The 21,001-nt window shown below is 36.9% G+C and overlaps 1 protein-coding gene across 27 annotated transcripts in view; it reads right to left on the minus strand.

Annotated features, from left to right (window-relative positions):
- Positions 1–21,001, minus strand: part of DLG1 (discs large MAGUK scaffold protein 1) — a 126,740-nt gene that overhangs the window by 21,593 nt on the left and 84,146 nt on the right. For 17 of the 27 annotated variants that reach the window (XM_072344041.1, XM_072344040.1, XM_072344045.1 and 14 more), the window contains 7 exons: positions 20,280–20,449; positions 19,530–19,666; positions 18,688–18,832; positions 14,800–14,926; positions 12,690–12,846; positions 11,712–11,814; positions 1,535–1,649 (listed from right to left, as the gene is read on the minus strand). In XM_072344041.1, coding sequence (XP_072200142.1) covers positions 1,535–1,649; positions 11,712–11,814; positions 12,690–12,846; positions 14,800–14,926; positions 18,688–18,832; positions 19,530–19,666; positions 20,280–20,449 — 954 coding nt within the window. Of the gene's footprint in view, positions 1–1,534; positions 1,650–11,711; positions 11,815–12,689; positions 12,847–14,799; positions 14,927–18,687; positions 18,833–19,529; positions 19,670–20,279; positions 20,450–21,001 lie in introns of all 27 variants that reach the window. The other 10 variants (XM_072344037.1, XM_072344028.1, XM_072344022.1 and 7 more) reach the window with 1 other exon arrangement.

Consider the following 21,001-nt stretch of genomic DNA (forward strand, 5'->3'; position numbering starts at 1 on the left):
TACTGTGCTTCTCTTGGAGGTTAAAGTTACTATCACTTCACTTAAGCTTCTTATTCCGGGTCCGCACGAACACAGAAGTAGGTTAAGGAAGTGCACTGGGGAGAAAGCAGGGATAGGAGAGAAATAACAGCGAATGACAGAGGTCTGGTCAAAGATTAACCAGCGTCACCATGTTAAGAAACTCCTTAAAAATTCTGCTGCTGCATTAAAATCGCCCTCTTGGCTTCTTAAAAAAATCAATTCTGTTCAGCAACTTGTTACACTGAATATAATGGAGATAAAACTTGACTATTAGAAACAAATTTACTGTGGCTTTCCCAGTGAAGAAGTGTTTCACTGCTTACAGCTAAGACTAAATTTTCAACTAGCATTTCACTTGATAGCAATAGCAGTCTAAGCAGATCCTAAGACTCCTCTCTCCTAAACTGTACCCATTCCTGGAGGGTACACTGCTTCTACAAGAGCACAGTGATCAAGGAACTACTTTAGATAAAATGCATTTCATCAGGCTCATTTCTCTGATTTGATTCAATTTGTGGCCTTGCAAACAGATAACAAAGCACATCTGGGAGACAGAAACTGTTTGAGGTAGATTTCTAAAGGGGCAAAGGCAGTAGCACCTCAGCCTAAGATTTTTAGCAAGTAAACCAGGGAGGTCTTGCAACATTTTAAATCAAATTTAAGGCAAGCACCTGCACTACTAATGAAGTCTTATGCACTCTACTAATACATTCTGGCCTCTTCCATGAAGCTACTGCTGGCCTTTATTCAACTCAGAGATGAGTCACATTGGGGAACTCAAAAATCAATTTATTTTTTTAAAATTCAACCTTTCAACCCATATTTCCCACTTGAAATGTTACACCTTCTCAGTATGTCATAACTGATATAGGAATAAGGCTGCACCTCGCCATAATTTCCCAGCTAAACTATGTGTTTTCATAATTATTTCATGCTCTTTTACTCCCACTTTCTTACCGCCTTCTTTATGTTTGATTTCGTATGAAAAAAATAATGAAGGATATTCAACTTATTCACTCTGATGCATTTGATCCCTTGTTTTTCATGGAAATTATTCTGTAACACAATTCTATCAAACTTCTTAATACGAACCGAGAACATGACTAAGGCAAGCTGAAGAAAATCAGATGGCAACCTGTCAAAGCTTAAGCACGGATTTGAAGTCAAAAGCCTAACAAAGGGGAGAATATGCAGAGTTCTGTCACAAAAACACAAACTGAGTTAAGCCAGATGTTAAGACTTCACATACTTTGACTTAAAAAGAATAACTGTGTTTACTGAAGGGTTATAATCTCAGACTCAGGATAAAAAGCAAGTAATTGCACCACCTTTCAAAGCTCTCAGTGCTAATGCTACTTTTTCAGTTAATCAAACTGAATTAAGTTTTGTTTTCAATGTGTTGCAATCACAAAAACATCAAGTTCAGCAATGAGTGGACAACAATATAGAAGCACGTTTTCTGAAAGGCAGGAAAACAAGCTAACAGTATGATAAAAAACAAAGAGATGATTACCTGACATATAGGGATCTCTTCTGGCTGGTTCGCAAAGATCCTGATCCTGAACTAATGCTACTGTTCATCATCTGCTCCCGTAAATCATGTATTTTAGCTTCAAAACGGCTGTATTCTGTAAGAGAGGGAAGCACTGCTATTAATTTCCTCCATACCTCTGGGGATTGAATTACACACAAAAATGCTGAAAATTTCAGAAAATAAGGACTTGTTAGAGGTTTGGGTTTTTTTAATGCAAGAAAAAGCTCCAAAATTCCAATGTTTTAATTAAGCTTTGGTTTTTTTTGTTTTTTTTTTTGTTTTTTTTGTAATTAAAAACTACATAAAGTCTCACATTTATCAACTGAAATAGAACTTGAAATAAAGCAAATGAACAAAAGCAAATACCTGTTACAGAGATTTCATCATTCAGCCCACAGTTTACAGTGACCAACTCCTCCTTAATTAAAACATAACTTTATCAATCAGTTCCCACTAACCAAAAGACAGAAATTTTACCCCATGACTAAAATTAAAGCTTAGAATATGTATCTGAAGTGCACGTAATTATAACCTTAATTATATTTTTTTTTAATGCTAAGATGTGAGAATTACAAGTTTCTGAAAAGCTGGAACTGAACAGATACTTCAGTATCGCTGGGCTTGAGGAAGATCCAGGATTTAGCACAACAAGGCGGGGAATATGCAAAACATTATCTGAATAAAACAATGTTCACATGGGACTTCAAGAAAGGAAAAGAATTCTGGCATGAATCTCAATCCAATTGTAAACAGCATTAAGACACCGAAACTCCCTCTATATAATTATGTACAATGTTAATCCTGGAAAAACGGATTGTGTTCTTAAGCAGCACTGTGTACTAATAAAACTAAAATAAATACATTTGATTTTATCTACAAAGGCAGACAGTAAAATAGCAATCGTTTCTTGAGGACAAACACAACCTAAAGCAAGGTACTTACATGTTGCCAGCATAAAATATGAACTCAAAACAAGTAAGTTTTTCCTTCAGTTGAATAGTTCGGACTTCAGGATCAACAGATCCACTTCTAAAACCTTTCTAGTTAAGGGAAACGCTCTACAGCCACCACCTTCACCAGCAGACCACGTGATGCAAGATTATAACAAGTCAACATTGGGAGAGCCAGGGTGTGCACAGCCAGCAGCTGCTGAGCTGGGTAATTTGTGCTCTTCTCCCTTGCTGCACCTCATTCCCTGTGGGCATCAAATTTACTCAAGACATGCAAGACTGATTAAAAGGGCTCTAAAATGCAAAAAAAAAAATCTTGAGGAAATCTCTGAACTGCATTTCCTTCTACAGCCATCTTAAATACCACAATTTATCCAATTATGTTCTGTAGGACTTTCTCCCTGCACACTCATCAGGCAATAAGCACCAAAACATAAAGGTTAGCCAAGAGAGGAAGAAAAAGAAGTTAAGTTATCGAGGAATTTTCTGTGAACTGTTTTCTGGTATACTGCTTCATTCATCCCAGTAACTATAAACTGAATATTCTAGCAACAGCAGCCATAATTAACACAGTGCAGACTGCGACTGTAAGAACAGCCTCTTAGATAATCCTGTTTCTTGTCCTTTAAACCCAAAAGCCAGTAGTTATTAAGATAGCATCTTGGTTTTTGAATCAGCAATGGTGTCTCTGTACAAATGAGGTCCAGATCAAATAATTTACCAGCACTAACCAAACTGATGATGCCTGACAAGAAAAACTGTTTCCACCCTACTGATGTTATTACTAATATCAAAAGAATTCAGCATGACAAGATGGCAACCAAAGAGGAATGTGAGAAAACAGGATTTTTTAGAAAGCATCATCCCTTAGGAGAAGGACCAAGACACAGAAAGAACAGCCTCCTCCTGCTGTGCCACTGTGCACCACATGGCGTGGGTAAGTCACCTCATTTTCCTCAGCTTTTCCCCTTCCTCACTGCTGCTTCTCTTATCTACTTAGACCGTAAGCCCTGAGACAGGAACCCACAATAATCTAAACAAGATTTCAGACAGCACCTGCATATCTGCATTTCATTCATATAAACATACAGGCTCATACTGCTCATATTTAACAGCTGCGTCTCCCTTTCAAAGGTGAAAACTGTAATAACAATGGCTTAAATGGAAAATAGTCTCATTTTACAGTAATAACTGGGGAGCAAGCACTATGTTTAGCAAAAGACAGGTATCAAAACATGGGAACAAATCTGAGACAAGCCAAACTTTTTCACACCATGAGACACTGCAGGCAGGGCAGGCAAAAACCTCATTTCCTTCTTCTCTTTTGCCTCTCTCCCCAGACAAGAAAGTCACATTTCAAAACAGCTGAGAGCCACCTCCTGAGATAAGGGAGAATGCAGTGCTAGTCCTTATGAGAGGACTGAATGCTGCCTAGAACGAGGTTCTCTGAAGTCTTAACCACTCATCTGAGTAATGCAAAGGGACGCATTTTTAACCTGCCAATTAATCAATTCAAATCAGTGCATCATTAAAAACAAAAGTTTTAAAACACACTGTTTACTGACTGATACATGGCTAACCCAAAAATAATGTATCTACTCTAATTAAAACAACAAATAAGTTAATAATAATAAGTTACTAATAATAAGAAAATAGTTACAGTTAAATTCATACTCCCAGGACAGCTTGCATTGTAGAAAAGCACTTAATTCAATCTGCCTATCAAACAGAACATTTTCAATGTCACCAGTGTCTGAGCAGTGAAACTCTCCTGGACTGCCACTCTGGTGAGCCACAGAGTGATGCTGAATTGTCTATACCGGCTGTGGAAGGCAAGAAAAAGAGGCAGCTATGACAGTTAATTTGGTCTGGAACACACAACCTAGCAAAGAGAAATGAAAGAACAGAAGACTACAAGAAGGGATAGAAAATTCAGAAGGAAAAGCAATTCATGGAAGCACGGATGTATGCAAAGGGAACAGATGGCAGCACAGCACCCAGAAGCAGAGATTCCTACATATACTAAACCCACTAAGAGCTGAAAAAGTTCACTTTAATTAAAAAAAGTATGCCTCTTGCATCCCTCTTACCATCTGTTTGTGGAAAGCCTTCCTTTACTGAGCCCCTCTGGATCTGCCAAAGCAGTTTCTGCTGAGAGTTTTGTGCTGTTTTTTTCTCCCCTCCACTCTCAGGATACTCACAATTCTCCTTCATTGTGCTGCCTACAGACACACTGAGAAGCAGAGCCTGGCAGTGAGTTCGGACAGCCACCATCACAACCACCTTGTACTGACCTTCCATGTGCTTCCAGTTCTCGGCCGGTGAGGCAGGACTGGCACAGCAAGCAGTGCAGTGAAGCTGTATTTACGAGCTTTAGTAATGAACCAGCTCTACCTCTTGACTATCAACACTGATATTTAATAAATTCATAGGTACAATTTATGTGCTTGTTACAGACCGTAGTATAAATTTCAGGTGGTAGAGAAAGCTGTGGAACGTATGCTACTTACTGTGACCACACAAAAACATGGGCCAAGATGTTATGTATGAAAATATACAAGTAAAAACATTTAAAGGCATCTGAGGACAGACAGCACTTAGCTTCAGCTCCAGACTTTCTATATTAACGTGAATTGAGAGCAACCACAATGCATTCCATGTGCTATCGGTGGCTTTCACACACTCGTGCCTCACCAACCACTTCACAGACCCAGGCCATGCAATTTCAAAACAGACTTAAAAACTGCATTTGTATTTAGTTAATAACTCTTCCCACAGAGCCTGCAAAATTCAGAATGAGACTACATCCAGTCACTGCCAATACTGAGGGGAATTTACCAACAACACTCATTTACAACCTGTAATAGGCCAGACACTTCTTAAAGACTAGCAATTTTATTTATTATCTTAAAGTACAGAAGTGAAGATTTAAAGGATTAAAACATGAGTAAGCTGCTTTACAGTGTTATCTATCAGGACTATTTATAGCAGAACCCTTCCTCTAAGCTTAATGGGACAGACTTTAAAGGTACTTCAATTGACTAATCTGGATTATTCACAAATCAGTAGAAAGAGGTACAAGCAAGCAGGAAAAAAAATGGATGATGAGAGATCGCACACCTCCCAACATGGTAAAACACTGAACTTTTTCTAAAATATTTTAAAATAGTTTTCATTTTTTTGAAATTAGGAAGTGCTGAACTTTTAACCCACCAATGGTTTCAGCAATTCACGTACTTCACCAAAGTGTGACTGTAGCTCAGTCTCTTGGGTACGCAACAAGTACTGAAATGTAAGTATAGCAAAAAACATTACTGCCAGTATGCTGCCTTTACAAATGGGAGTTCTGTATTTCCAAGACAGACGCTCAGAACCATCCTTAGCTTGAGCACATGAAAATGCTACCATTTTCCAGCATTTAGTTATTCTGTTTCAACTGCCACAAAACAGTGCATAAATAGCAGTGTCACAGTGAGAAATATTGGCTCAGTCCTGGCCATTGAAAGGTAAGATTTAACAAAGCATTATTTCTTCTCATTTGCTTTAAAGACAAAAAAAGAATGAAAAACTACAAGGCTGTTGTACTTGAATCTTATTTTCAGTCAATGTATACATTCCATAAAAGCAAAAAAATACAAGGAAAATGCCAGTAAAAAAACAGTTAGTTAGGTGTCAGGAGTTTGGATTACAGTGCTGAATCACAAATACATTTTGCAATGGTTCACTGTGAAACACATTTATTGTAATCAAACTGGAAAGAATAAGCATGTATCAGCAACATACATAAACAGAACAAGTTCAGAAGTGGCGTTTTGTTTTGGTTATTTTGTTTGTGTTGTGGTTTGGTTTCTGGTTTTTTTTTGTGTGTTTGTTGTTTGTTTTTATTTCACAACACATGAAAATCATCCCTTGAGGACTTGGCCTCAACCTGCTAATCTTACACTGATCCTCCCAATCACCTAAGAACATCGGGCTAATCTGATCACTAAACCATCTCACTATTCTTTTGGAGAAGAAGCAGATGTACAGAGATAGACTTGATCACGTGAAATATAAAGAGAAGTGTGGGTTTTAAATTCTAAATAACAGGCAGCTGATAGTTGATGTGGGAAAAAAAAGCAACAACCTGTTCTGCTAGTTAAAATACCTCTTACGTTTTAAACTTCAGGTGGATTGTTGTGAAACAAAGCGCTGCTAGCATTTCCTGTTGTAAAAGGCTTATCTGCATTTTGCCACTATTTTGAAGGGTCAAGTGACCAATGAAAGAATGCTGATGCCAGTACATTTTGCCTGCTTTTGTCTTCCATGATCTCTAAGAGCACTCTTCAGTTGCGTGTGTGTAACTGAAATTAATAAAAGATACGGACTTCATTGACCAGTTTTGAGCAAGTAGAAGAAAGAAAAAGTGTTTAACCCAGAAAATGGTTTCCTACCCAAATTCCACATTTTAAGTCTTTTCATATTTTAAACATATTTCTTTGGCTGTTTTTCTTATTTTAAAATGTTTATATGCACTCAACCTACGATAGAGTCGTGGCTGTATACTGGCACCTCGTTCATTGTCAGAATGGTCAAACCTTCCAAAAATGTTGAGGCAAGCCTGTATTATTATGTCATCCTAAAAACAAAAACAGAACGTTTTGGATGACCTTGTAACGTCATTAGACATCATGGAAGTGAAGGTGTCCATGCGAAATGGAGGGAAGAGGAAAACGTGTTCCTCCAGAGGCTGCTGTATGTCTCTGGACAGTCCTATACTCCCCCTTGCTGCTCCTCTCCTCACTACATTCCCTTCATACACTGCTATGTAGTACGATGGTTTCAGCAACCAGCTCAGAACAGACACTCCAAGAGATAGACAGAAATCTAAATGGCTTGGAGCTTCCATTCGTTCTTTCACATTATTATCATATTTTTTCCTTACCATCCTACATTTATGGGAAACCTGAAGAAGATACAAAAATAAATAAATAAAAAGAGAGAAGGCAGAGTGACACTGAGGTATCTGCAGAACTAGAGAGCTACAGAAAAATATAATGGCACAGAAACCTCTACAAATGAGAATGGTTCACCAAATGCTTTTGTGCACTGGAGGAACATCATCTTTAAAACTGCTTCGGGTAATGGTTCTTTGCTTTCAGTAGAACTCACTATAAAGCAAAATCCCATTTTATTCACAAATGATGTCCTAAAGGGAGACAGAAATGTGCAGTGCCACAGGGAGAAAAACAAAACGGAATTCAAAAGGGAAATAAGAACAACACCCTGACTTACTCACCACCTCCACAGGGTAATTCCTATCTCCCAAGCTCCTGCTCTTTTCTACCTTTCAGCAGCACTCAGCCACAGCAGGTTAAAACCTAGTGCTCTCTCTGATATGCACGCAACACGTGTGTGTGTACCACACAAGTATGTACAAGTAGAATCCAGTATGACTCAATGTCTCACAACTGATTTTAGGTGATTTTTAAAGTAAAGTGTAAAATGTACAAGGAGAAGACAGAAGCCCACTAGCTATGGTTGTGGCACAGGTGTATAGAAGTGTTGCATGATGTACAAGCCACTTTAGTGAACAAGAAAACACTTATACATTTCCTCTTTGGCTTTCAGCTATCCCAAAGCATGGGTAAGTGACTGGAACGTGATTGAGAATGGGAGGCAAATTTTGTAAGGCATCACTAAATTTACTGAATACTGCTGAAAATAAAATGCGTGCCCAGAAGTATTTCTAAGTATAAGATTACATTTGTTTCCACACTGTTTCACTGTTTTCTGATTCTATAACCAGGGAACACTTTGGAGATTTAAAAGAAAAGGAAAGCTGGTTACATAATTTGAGTCCAAATACAGTAACAGAAGTACCATTCAGCCATGTCAGCCTATCTAGGAAGCAGTAACTGCTGCTCACTAAACTATGCTGTCTAACTGGATTTGAGGAGACTGGAATATGGAAAATTCAATATCTTCCATGGCAGGAGTTTTCCAATGATTTTTATTTATTTACATTAAACAGCCTACTGAGGCTTTTATATGAGAGAGTGGCCTGCAGAGTTTTTGGTTTTGTTCTCCCCAGAAACCAGAGCAGAAAGACAGGAAGGGAACTTCTGAAAGAGCAAATGTTGCAGGATGCTATAATATAAATTAGCATTTTCAGCCTCATCTATGAACATACAAACTGTCATATACGGTTACAGGGAGTGAAGTGAGCCGGTCCCAAGTGTGTTCCAAATGCTCCTATCATACTGAATTTATTTAACCAGTTATAATGAGCACTGATGGATGTCTAGAATCTCCTTGATCTGTCCTCGCTGTCAGCATCTTTTACTAAAACCCTACTAGAATCATAAATATAAATAACACACATACGCAATACAAGCAGTTAGAACTTCTTTAGGAAGACATTTGAGAAACACTGACGACAAACAATAATTTTATGCTCTATTATTTTATTTGCTCTATTTTATACTCCCTCATTTAAATACTTTTTAACCTGTTCTTGAACAGCAGAAACAAATAGCGGAGACATAGTCTACCATTCCCAACTTAACTGAATGAAGTTAGGGGAAAACAAGACCATCAGTAGCTATAATCCAGGAAATTGTAAGACAATCAGAATATGTATGTATTTTTATTAAATATTCAATATTAGCGGGATCAAATCTTCTACTTGGAAATCTGTATCTTAAACAAAATTTTTTCCTATAATAAAAAATAATCAGGAACCTTTAAGGAAATACTCTCTTTACTGATTCCTAAGCTATAAGCAGCGAACATCTTATCCAGATTACTTCCTACACCAGATCTGAAAGAAGCTGACAGCTGGAGTTCCACTCAACCTCTTTTTACAAGAAGTAAGAAAAAGACAGAGATGATAACAGTCAGACATAAGTAGAAGAGCTCTCTGAGGTACGCTGGCTGTGAATCACTTCATACTTCATCTCCAAACTACAATGGATCTCAATCTCCTACACACACTTTTCTTCTGCAGCACGCTTCAAAAGAATACCCTGACATGCTTCCAACATTCCTACTCCAAACAGGGATTAAAGCACTACTCCAGAGGGAAAAACTGGCATGTGGACAAAACATCTTAGATGAGAAAAAAAAAAAAAAAAGACGTCAGATGCCTGTCTAAAACCGAGGATATTTCAAGAAATATCTCCCACAAACTACTTTTTCAAACAGGCCTTATAATTCTCTGAGAACCACATTCTCAGTACAGCTCAGCTGCATGCAGTTTTGGTCCCTATGCTTCAGTAGCCATGAAGGAATAAGGGCAGTTCTTAGTTTGAAGCCTACAAGTGACAGTTACTGAGAAATCTGTAACAGAGACAAGAGTATGCTGCTCTAGGCAAACCACTGTGCAATGAGTCAAAATCCCCTCGGTCAAGCACCTCAAAACATGCTTCAAGTAAATGAGTTATCTACATGGACAAGCAGTAATGAAGAAAGCTGTTTTTCCAGTGTAGAAAGAAAAGGAACCATCTAAAATGCTTAGCTCTTTCTCAGGAAAAGTGAGTTCCAACCTTTGGAGTACGAAGAGATCCTTTGCTTTTATAAGCATGAGTGCCAGAAAAAGAGGACTGAAAAACTGCTTCTTTTAGCTGAAGTCTGAACACATTTTTTGGCAAGGAAGAAATAAAATGGTTGTGTCTTGGAATATGTTCTACCAGAGAAGCATTTGTTCTGCTACTAGCAACCACTTCTCAAAATATCTTTCTGGCAGAAGAAAGAGTGACCAAGAATGCCCTCTCTGTATGAAATAAAAATGTGGCCCGATCCTCAAAAGAACAACCCACAAGTAAATAAAAGCACAAGTTTTAACTCTTAAGATGAAAGACCATTACATTTGGGGCTACTGGGCATGACACAATTTGGCTCACGTATGAGAACGCTGTAGAATTAACAGAGGATAGGCCAAATGCATATCAACAGAAATACTTGCTAATTCAGACACAAAGCCTAAGCAAACATGCCAGAACCAATGCTGATCTTTCTATTATTTCCAGTCATGGAACAGAACAGTTTACAGACTCGACACGTGAACAGGATGCACACACTCAAAAGACAGCACAGGCATTGACCATATGGGCTGGCTGCAGGGAATTGACTGCGGACAGACACAAACAAATAAGTTGGCCTTATTACTGACAAGAGATCCTGGATTGGTGGACATAAGATGCAATGTTGACACAGGTGGAGAGGAGGGAAATATGAAAGCTAACATTTCAAAGGCTCAGAGAGGACAAGATAAGAAGGGTAAGAGAAACATGACAGAAAAGCAGAAAAAGAGAATGGAGTGTGCTGCGATCAGCTACCTAACAATTTCAGATGAATACAGCAGTTCTTAATGTCCAGTAAAAACACTTACACTTACTCCTTGCTAGGACTGCTAAGGGAAAAGTTTTAAGCAGATAATTCAGCGCAAACAAGGTTTAGCTGTGTGCCTTCCAAGTTAGTAAAACCACAGAACAAGCTGTTGACTACAGTTCCTAACAAGCCATCAAGAAAGTCTTGTCATACGCCTAACAGTAACACATGACCTTGCAGACTGCAGGTAAATACATCATTTTAGATTACTGAATTGTTAAAATCTCAAATAGACGAAGGCATTTGAAACTTGCTGTACATGAGGACAATATTGCATTGTGATGAAACAATATTATTTTGCTTCTGCAGTCCACAAGGATGGTTAATCAGCACCCACTGCTGTCTAATCCAGATTAGAAGAAATTGCTAGATAAATGGAAATACCAGCTTAGCATGAAACAGAGGAATGAAAATTTGATGGTTTCTCTAGGTCATCTGAATCAACACAACAGAGAAGGAATTAGTCTTTTATCCTCCTACTGATATAGAAAATAAAACACCATATTAAAAAGTAAAGACAATAGTAGGATATAAGTAATGCTGTGGTATTTCTACTTGGTTGTGGATTTACTGGCTTAACTTACACATCCTGACAGTGCAAACATTTGGAAAAGAAATCAAAATTCTGAACACAGTCTGAGCAAGAAACATACCATTCTTTGGCACTAACACTTACTTGCAATTCTGCTAACAGGTATGTGTCAACATCTATCACGTTACTTGTTTCTGTTATACTCAAAAGGGCTAAAGGTGGGGATGGCATGGAAAGACATTTTTAATTATCTGATTTTTAAATTATAGAAGTGAAACTCAAATAAGTACGGAAACTATCTTACCTTCTGGACGGTACTGAGCCACAATAGTTACTGCTTGGCCTGCGTTTTTCAAAGCCGTTGCTGCTTGTTCATGGGTTGCTGCCTTCAGGTCGACTCCATTTACCTACAAATTATACAAAAAATCCTTTTTATCAAAATAAATGTTTGTGTTTATTATTATCATCATAAATACAGACTCATGAATAACAAAAGGAGTTAACAGGATAGAAACAAGTTTCCATGTCTTGTGAGATTTCCCTGTTTCCAACATTATGAGCTAGTTAATATAAATGAAAATTAGTGATCTTTACTGAAATCAAAAGGCAGTGAATCCTCTCTTGCATATAACCATCTGTTAAGAGAAAAATAATCACAGTATATCACTTCATGAATTTATTATCACTAAGTCAATTTTCTTGTTAAAGATCCTTTCAGTCATTTCAGGAAGAAACACGGACATGGTTTAGTGGGAGCTATTGGTAATAAGAGAACAGTTGGACTGGATGATCTTTTAGGTCTTTTTCAACCTTGGTGATTCTATGATTCTAAGCACAAGATCTTTATGGCCTGCAGTATTAAGACAGGAAAAGTCCTCAGACAGGTTTGAGATGGGTACAATTAAAACTAATGTGAAGTTCTGCAGTTAATCCAGGAAGCGAACCACTAAATGTCTCCATCTCATTAGGAGGTTTGTTTATGAAGCCTGCATTCTTTCCATTTAGACACAGTTAAAATAACTTAAAGTCTTACAATTTTTTAACTCTGAATAACATCTGAGATAGAACAGTGCCATTTTCATTGAGGTAGAGATGAGAAACTGAGGCAGCCTAACATCCTCAAAGATACTTCAGAAATGTACTGGTAACTGCTCCATCGCCTCAAATTCAGCTCAATTAATGATATTCTTTACATGTAAATTGTATTATCTGGCATTAGTATCAAAAGTAGGGGAAAAAAATTTGTTGCTGGTGTTTAAATAAAAGAAGCAAGGACTCCTACAGAAATTATACGATCGCCTTTCCTAAGTTCTCCACTGAGGTCAGCTGGTCCTCCTGCAAGGATGAAAGAGATGAAAATTCCTTCTCCATCTTCTCCTCCAACAATGTTGAAACCAAGACCCGTTGAGCCTCGATGCAGGACAACCTTTCTAGGCTCCCTGGATGAAAGAAAGGAATGCCAAAGCTTAGTCACAAGTCATGAATAAAATCAAAATAAATAATTAGAAGTTGTCTGAGTTTAAAAAAGTATCGAAAATTTACATACCAAAAATTATATGTTTAACCAGTTAGATTTTCAAATATTTTCTATTATTTGTATACCTTCTATTTTGCTTATAGATGCAAAAAGCCCTCCCTGTTGTTAGGTGAACTGAACTATCCATTTCTACGTAGGCATTCTAAATCCCTGTTATGCTGTTTATTCAGCACTACACGACAATATACTTTCCTTATCATTCAAGAGTCTGGAAAAACCTAACAGTAATAAAAACACTATTTTCTGAAACTTATCAATTAAATTCTAATGGAGAAGTTAATAACAAAACGTATGTACAAAAACGTAATTCCATTCTAGCTGGACAAGAAAAATATAGCAAAGAGAAACTACAGCATTCTCATGTGTATTTGCAATTTATTTGCTGAAATTGTAACTGAAAAAGTTAAATCCAAACCACGTTGTTTCATTCTTGGCTTCGTGGCTTGGATCAGGAAACAAAAGAAGAAATGCTGATCAAGTTAAAAGAGTTGATTCAATAGACAGCCTGTCAACATCTAGTGCAGAAACCCTCCCTGCAAAAATCTGCTGTTTTATCCAGTAGAATAAAAGCACGGATAATTTCAGACACAGGAAACTTTAATACTAAAACAGGAACTGTGCACTACAGTTAAGAATCACTAGAGAGCACTAAAGAACAATTAACGGACATTCTTAAATATTTGGAGACACAAATTACTAATTTATAGGACAAATGAAGATGCTGCATTTTTCCAAAAACAAAAAATACAACCTAGTCTGTTTTTTTTACACTTCTCCATTTCTGCACCAGCTTTTAGATCAACTCAGCATCAAATTCCTAAATTTTACTCTCTATCTGATGTCAGATTCATCTTTTCAGAGCGCTATTTTATTACAAACACATGACACTGTAGAAACCTACGTACATTGCACCAGATCACAATAACACATCAACAGATAAGCTGCAGTTAGAGAACATAAGTACATGGCACCTGTTTACATATTATTCAACTTATCTAAACCTCTTTCTGGGATGAAAGCAGTGAAAGGGAAGGTAATTTCAAGAAGAACACCTAAAGCCCTCCTTGAATAGCCCTTACCTTTCAAAGGAAGCCTAAAAATCTCAGTAATTTGGAGAAAAACTGTACACTTACAACTTCAGCAATACCATCAGAAGGACAGAATCATTGCAACATACATGCCTACATAACAATAAGCTATAAAATACAGACATATCTGAGCCCCTCCCAGTTTTTAATACACAAAAACTCATTCTACAACTTAACCATCTCACTTAAATTTCAATCTGGGCAGATGCCATCTAAGAAACTGAATGACATTACCCACATTAGACAATAGTGTGGCACAGACTTCAGCAACAACGTACTGAAAATGCAGTGTAATGTTCCCAGTTTGCAGGAGAGAAAAGATGAGCCTTACTGATAAACAAAAAGACTAATGCAGTCTTCTACTGAATTGGTGAAGTAACGAGCGGTTGTTAATAGGAAGCGTTAAGAGCTCTCTAGCCATTCTGGATTTACTAATCCATCAAAATAAAATAAACCCTTGTCTGAAAAAGATACATTGCTGGCCTTAGGATAAAGAATAATCTCTGGTCTGTTAATTCTACCATCCTAAAAAGTTCAGTCAGCTCACAAAGCACTTTGGCAGGGCATTCTGATTTTAGTGCTACTTCAAGAATGATATATATACATCATGTATATTTTTAAAATATATATCCAATTTGCTCCTTAAAACAGTATTTAAATTGTAAGAAAGATGCACTTATGATGCCTTGAAATATTTTTATGAGCATTTTTCCCACACAAATTCTGAGCTACCGTGGTTAACTAACATAGCTTTTCTTCTTCATTACCTGGTAATCTCATCATCTCCAAGCATTCCCTTTGGAATTGGTGAATATCGCCCTGGAGATGCTGGGGGAAGGGACTGTCCTAAGTAGGCAGATGGAGTGATATGGTTGTCCACTGGTTGAGAATAAGCTTCAAAGAAGAAGAAAAATAAAAATAAGCATTAAGACAAGAATGAGAAAGCTGTTGGAACGGAAACAAAATATTGTGTGGAGTATCTCCTAAAAACAAAATGTAAGACTTCATGTGATACTTATTCCAAACTGGCAAGTAGCCTGCTTTTTTCTTCTAGAGATTTGACATGGAATATCCCAGCCCAGATAATCTAGGCTATTCTTACTATCAGATCTGAACAAGAAGGGATGTTACATGTCTTGAACACTGAACACAGTCATCTTGAAATGAGACCATAGGTGTTTATAGAGATGGCCAGCCAACAGCTCACATTAAAAAACATAGTAAGTCAGGATTATTTTACCTCCTGTTCTTTAAGCTAAGAGGCATCAACTCACTGAGACAGACAAACAAGCTTGTGCAGAAAAAACAACTGTACTGCAAGGATCAGCTGCATTGATTAAATGGAGTATTATAAAGATTTAGTCTAACTTCTTGTACATAAGGCCATGATTCTTGAGAAGTCCTCTGCATGACATGCCTAGGTTTTGCCAGAGCCACAACACCCACACTAGAAAAATTTAGCAGCTTAATCCATCTTACAGCTGATGGAAAATACACTATAATTTTGAGAAACTTTTCCCAATAAGACTCGGGTTATGTGCAAGCTCCTTCACAGAATTTCTGTAGGAGAGATTTGGTAAACAGCCAGCTTTCAAACCACTCAGTCCATGCTGGGTTGATTCTGCATAGTAAATTCCACATACGGACATTCTATCACCCTGACCAATGCTCTGGTAAGTGAGGCTCTCACACAGGGAGCCGTTTAGTACCTTAGTGCCTGCATAGAATCTGGTATCTGATTGCTTTGTATTCTTTTCTCCATCACAGCAGTAGAGTTTTCAGTTTTCTAGACTGAGTTTCAGCAAGCATTAAAATGCACTATTAAATGCCTAGGTAGTTTGTCAGCTAGTTCTTTTACAAGTTATTGTGTTATGCCAACATACCTTTTTAAAAGCTAGCATTCTTAGTGCTGTGCTATGGAAGCTAATCTAACAGGCATGGGAGGCTCTCTATGGAATTCCACAGGAAATGAAACAGAGCCTGTACCTTTTCACAAACTGGATAGCAGGATATCATACCTGATACCTAACATCCACAAGCAACATGATAGAAAATAAAATGGAATATCTGCTAAATGCTCAACACTAATCACAAGTACTATCTCCAAAATGGAAATAAAATTAAAACTGCACTGCAATTTACTGTCATTACATATTCTTCTCTTCCCATATTTATGCTATTTAAGCAATCATAAAGCATCTATGTTTCCAGTGAGGAAGCTGATTACTCTCTATCTTGCAGTACTTTATTTCTCAAAGCACAGTGGAAATATTGCACCAGTGCACACAGGTGCATACATGCACAGACACAAGGCAAGTAATTTAACATTTACTAGAAGTCAAAAGTGCATCATTAATAATGGCTTCAAAGGAGGCTTGTACGTGAAATAAATAATCTATGAGCTCAAGAAAAGACTAGACATTTTCCCGTCTCCATGACATTCTGCAACATGTGCAGTGCAGTTAAATTTGATGGTTTTGAATAGTAGGTTCTACACCTATTCAGTAATATTCTGTACTAATAATCATTTATACAAATAAGTTACCCAACATTTCTTCCAGGATCCTCATCAACATTTATATTCAGATTACTGAGGTAATTCACATTCCCTAATGACATGACTTATTTCAGAAGGCTATTACTTATGACTATGGAACACACAAATAAGTTAAGCTGTCAGTTACTAGCCAGATAGCTGGCATCAGTGAACGTGATCCCAAAACTGATTGCCATGAGTAATATACTTCATGTTCTGCAGACAGTACAGGTACCATATCAATAGGTACTGAGCACTGTGCTACCCTATGTCTCTGATAAAGTATTATTTAAAAAACAACAACAAAGCCATAAGCAAAACCAAAGGTGGATCTGGGCAGCAAACAGTACAGGCATATATTTGGGCAGTAAGGATTCATGACTTTATGCTATGATGCAATTAACTTCAATGAACTGAGTCACCAGCTCATCTACCAGTTGGGAGAAATTTATTCTCTGCATATGAAGAGAGCCTGCAGCATGCCCTTCTGCCTTATGCATGCTGCTAGAATTAATACTCCTTTAAAAGTACTTATTGATGCAGACAGTAGGAATATAAAAACAGAATTATCACCCCAAGGAGACTACTAATTTCCAGTCAGTGAGCCTTATACCAAGTTAGTTTTTCGCTGTTGTGGAGGAAGGGGCTTTTTTTGTGGGTGCTTCTCTTTCTTTTTTTTTTTAATTTAAATAATCTGGGACACTGAGCAATTAGTAAATACGATGTTTGCTAATATCAGGGTATGGCTGCGTTACCAGGAGCTGGCAACTTAATCAGGAACCAGGTCCTTCTCTACCTTCCTCTCTTTGCCTCTGCCCCCCACAATAGATTAATAAAAGTAAACACCACAATGATCAAAGGAACAGGAATAATAGGTAAGTTACTTTTACATTTGTCACATCACCATCCACAAAAACGTAATTGTATCACTGTGATACTATCAGGAACACTACAGATCGGGTTCTCTCTGTTCCAGAAAATCTGAATTCCATATGAGAAGACAACAACTACAATGGAGAAAGAAAATAAATTTCTCTTTCCCACAGAAACAGTGGGGAAGGCTGAATCACCAGATCAAATAGATCCCATAAGGGAAAATGGCTGCTCCTTAATCACTGACAATAGCACAATACAGAGGATGAAAAAAAGAAGGTTGAAATTTAGTTTTGTATCAGTGAACGGAGCCTTCTAGAACATCATTTTAAAAGGACAGTCAAGACACAAAACTTATCTCCACATTGCAATTCAGTAGGCTTATGAACAGATTTACAGCTACAGTAGCCATCACCAACCAGGTGATATAAGGCTTATACCATACTTCTATCCTTTGTTTATTGTATTTTTTGTTACTGCACATTACATACTGGTTTAGATTACATCACTGCTTTATTCCAAGTGTTCCTTTTTTCATATGAGGTACTATCTGAACATATCAGTGCTAAGTATCTGGTATCTATTAACTGCATCTAACAGTGAAATAAACAAACAAAAACCCTAAAATCAGTAAAAAACAATGGGAACAACAACAACAAAAAACAACAACATGTTGCTTTTTCCCCCAGAACCAACTTATGAGTAGAGATGAGTACAAGTGGTTCTTAAGAAGAGTCCACATATTTTTTATTATTGAATAAATACCAAATTAAATAGATAGATGGCAAATAACATATTTGAAATTTCTTTCTACCCATTAATAAGGAAAGGTTTCCTCACTCCTACTTTAGAATGTTTGGTTATGGGGGAAAAAACGAGTCTTTGAGTGAGTGAAATAGCAATTGAACAAAAGGTCAGTCCAGGTTAATAGGAAAAAAAGACTTATTTTCCAATATAACAGCAAAAAGTATTCACAATATTCAATACAATTTACTTGATTTATTACAGACTACTTAAGAGTAAATCCTTTTGATATTTTAAGTGTTTCACAGTAGCACTAGAATTTGCATCAGCAAACAGCAGTATCTTTGAGGTGAGCTGCTTCTGCAGTTGCTACCATAGTTGTTTTAATCAAATTTACATAACAGCGAGGTTCAATTTTAAAAAGCTTTACACTTAAAGTACTAAAATGAAGTATATTAAAGCCTTAAAGAGAAAAATACACCAGGAAGAAAGCTGAACTTACAGTTTGTGATGTCAGGAGGGGCGTAACTATCATTCATGAACATGCTGGTGGGTTTTGCAACTTTCAGATAAACAAAGTCAGAAGTGTTTTTTAAGGCAGTCACTGCTTCTTCATGAGTAACTTCTTCTAAGCAAACACTATTCACCTAAATGTAAAAAAGAAACAAATTCCATTGCAAAAAAAATGCGGGTTTTCATATGACACTGAAGTCTCTTGAAGCAATCCTAGCATTGGGAGTCCTTATTATGATTCATATACCAAGGACACAAGTGGCCCAACTACGTAAAAGATTCTGTGTAGTGCTGTGAAGTATTATAAAATATGGAATATTTTAAAATGATATAAAATGCTTTACAATGATATAGTGTGAAATATTATTAAAATGAAGATAATATAAAAAGCTCCAGATATTATAGTAAACTGTACTGACAGTAGCACTATAGAAGAAGAAAACATGATTTTGGAAAACAAATAAGGCAAACATGACATCACAAATTGCATAAGCATACACAAAGCTGCCTCCCTTTTTCTTCATTTCTTGTTTTTAATTCATCCTCTCTCCTAGTTGGAGAGCAATCCAAATCAGAGCTAAGTTCATACAACTAGCTATCACAGTGATCAATACCCAAGTTACGTTACGCTACCTCAGACAGCACACTCTTAGATTCATGTTTTATCATTGGTACACAGATATGCACTTCCTATGATGCAGATTTAAAATCTTTTTTAATATTTAGTTCTGCAAAGTTCTCCACTAAACCATAGCTTAATCACAAACCAAGTCGTGTCCTTCCTGAGTCTAAAAGTAAACACATATAAAAAACACTGCTGCTTTTACTTACAGCTAAAAGTTTGTCACCAATTTGAAGTTTTCCATCTTTGTGGGCTGCCCCTCCTTCAATGATTTTGGTTACATAGATGCTGTTGTCTCCAGGTATATGCTGATTTCCTACACCACCAGCAATACTGAAACCAAGACCTGCTTGAAGATAAAGTCATTAGTCAAGAAACCTTATAGCATTCCCTAGATTCAAATGACTGTATGAATAGTAATGCTACCTATATTGTCCATGAGTAAATATATATAGAAATAGTAGCCTGCTGCCGAAGAAACACTGGACGCCTTTCCAAGTGAACTCTATGATTTTCCAGAAAGTTTTGGAAAAGCTATAACATTCACAGAAGTTCTGAAAATCTAATCATCTTCTTCATGCATTGTGAAAGACGCACAATGCAAAGCTATAACACCATAACTGATATTTAAAGAACTGTTTTCCAATAGATCCACATTTAGAAACAAAAGAATACACTAAAACTTTTTGTAGCTTCTCAAACGTACTTGAAGATCATTAAATACTACCAGCAAAACAACTGAACTACACATTCTTAAAAGTTCAGTGAAAAATACACATTCTGTAAGAACAGTTCCAGAACAAACATGGATGAAAATCTGTGATATGTCTGCCTTAATTTGCATTATTTTGCATCTCCTAGAATTTCACATGCAAGGTACTGTGTTCTTTAAGTACTAAGTGCAGAAATGTATCATCAGCTCTATCCATCTCCTGAGGAGTTTTAGACTTCCTACATACCTTTAGGGCCTTTTACAAGTTTTATTTCCACTATTTTTTCTGTCACTGGTTTTCTTCTTTTGACATACAATCGTACAATTGATCCCGCTTCTTTTAATGCTTCAACTGCTTTGCTGTGTGTCACGTCACGAACATCAACCTCATTTACTCGTAGAATACAATCATTAACCCTAGAGACAGAAATATTCATGTTCAGCTGTTGTGTTATAGCAGAGCAGACTCATTAGGAGTCCAATACTCTATTGAAAATACACTAAAACACATGTTAACGCGGTCAGATACATAGATTCTGCTTCAAAATTAAAGTAATTTAAAACAACGCTATAAAATTAAACATTAATGCTTAAAAATAAAACAAAGATAACTGGAAAATATGTAAATGGAATATTTTGTAAGAGGATGCTCTTTAGATGAAACAAAAGATAGAATTTTGAAGATGACTTCCTACGAAATACCTTTCATTTAGAGCTATAAAAAATAACTGGAAAAAAAGGTTAGACCCTAGGCATTATACAAAGAGAATTCACTAGTTTTAAACCATGATATGAACAAGTCGAGCTCTTTTCCTGCTTTCCACAAGCTATTTAAGTGCTGGCTTTTCTTTCCATTTAATGTGTTGCTGTAGTAACACTGAGCTCTCATTACAGTAAGTAGAATGTCTGACCCACTTGTCCCTAAGTTCTGCCAGATGTATCTTCTGACAGTGCCAAACAGGCTAAAAC

The sequence above is a fragment of the Excalfactoria chinensis genome, chromosome 9 (assembly GCF_039878825.1).
Source record: "Excalfactoria chinensis isolate bCotChi1 chromosome 9, bCotChi1.hap2, whole genome shotgun sequence".
Taxonomy (NCBI): domain Eukaryota; kingdom Metazoa; phylum Chordata; class Aves; order Galliformes; family Phasianidae; genus Excalfactoria; species Excalfactoria chinensis.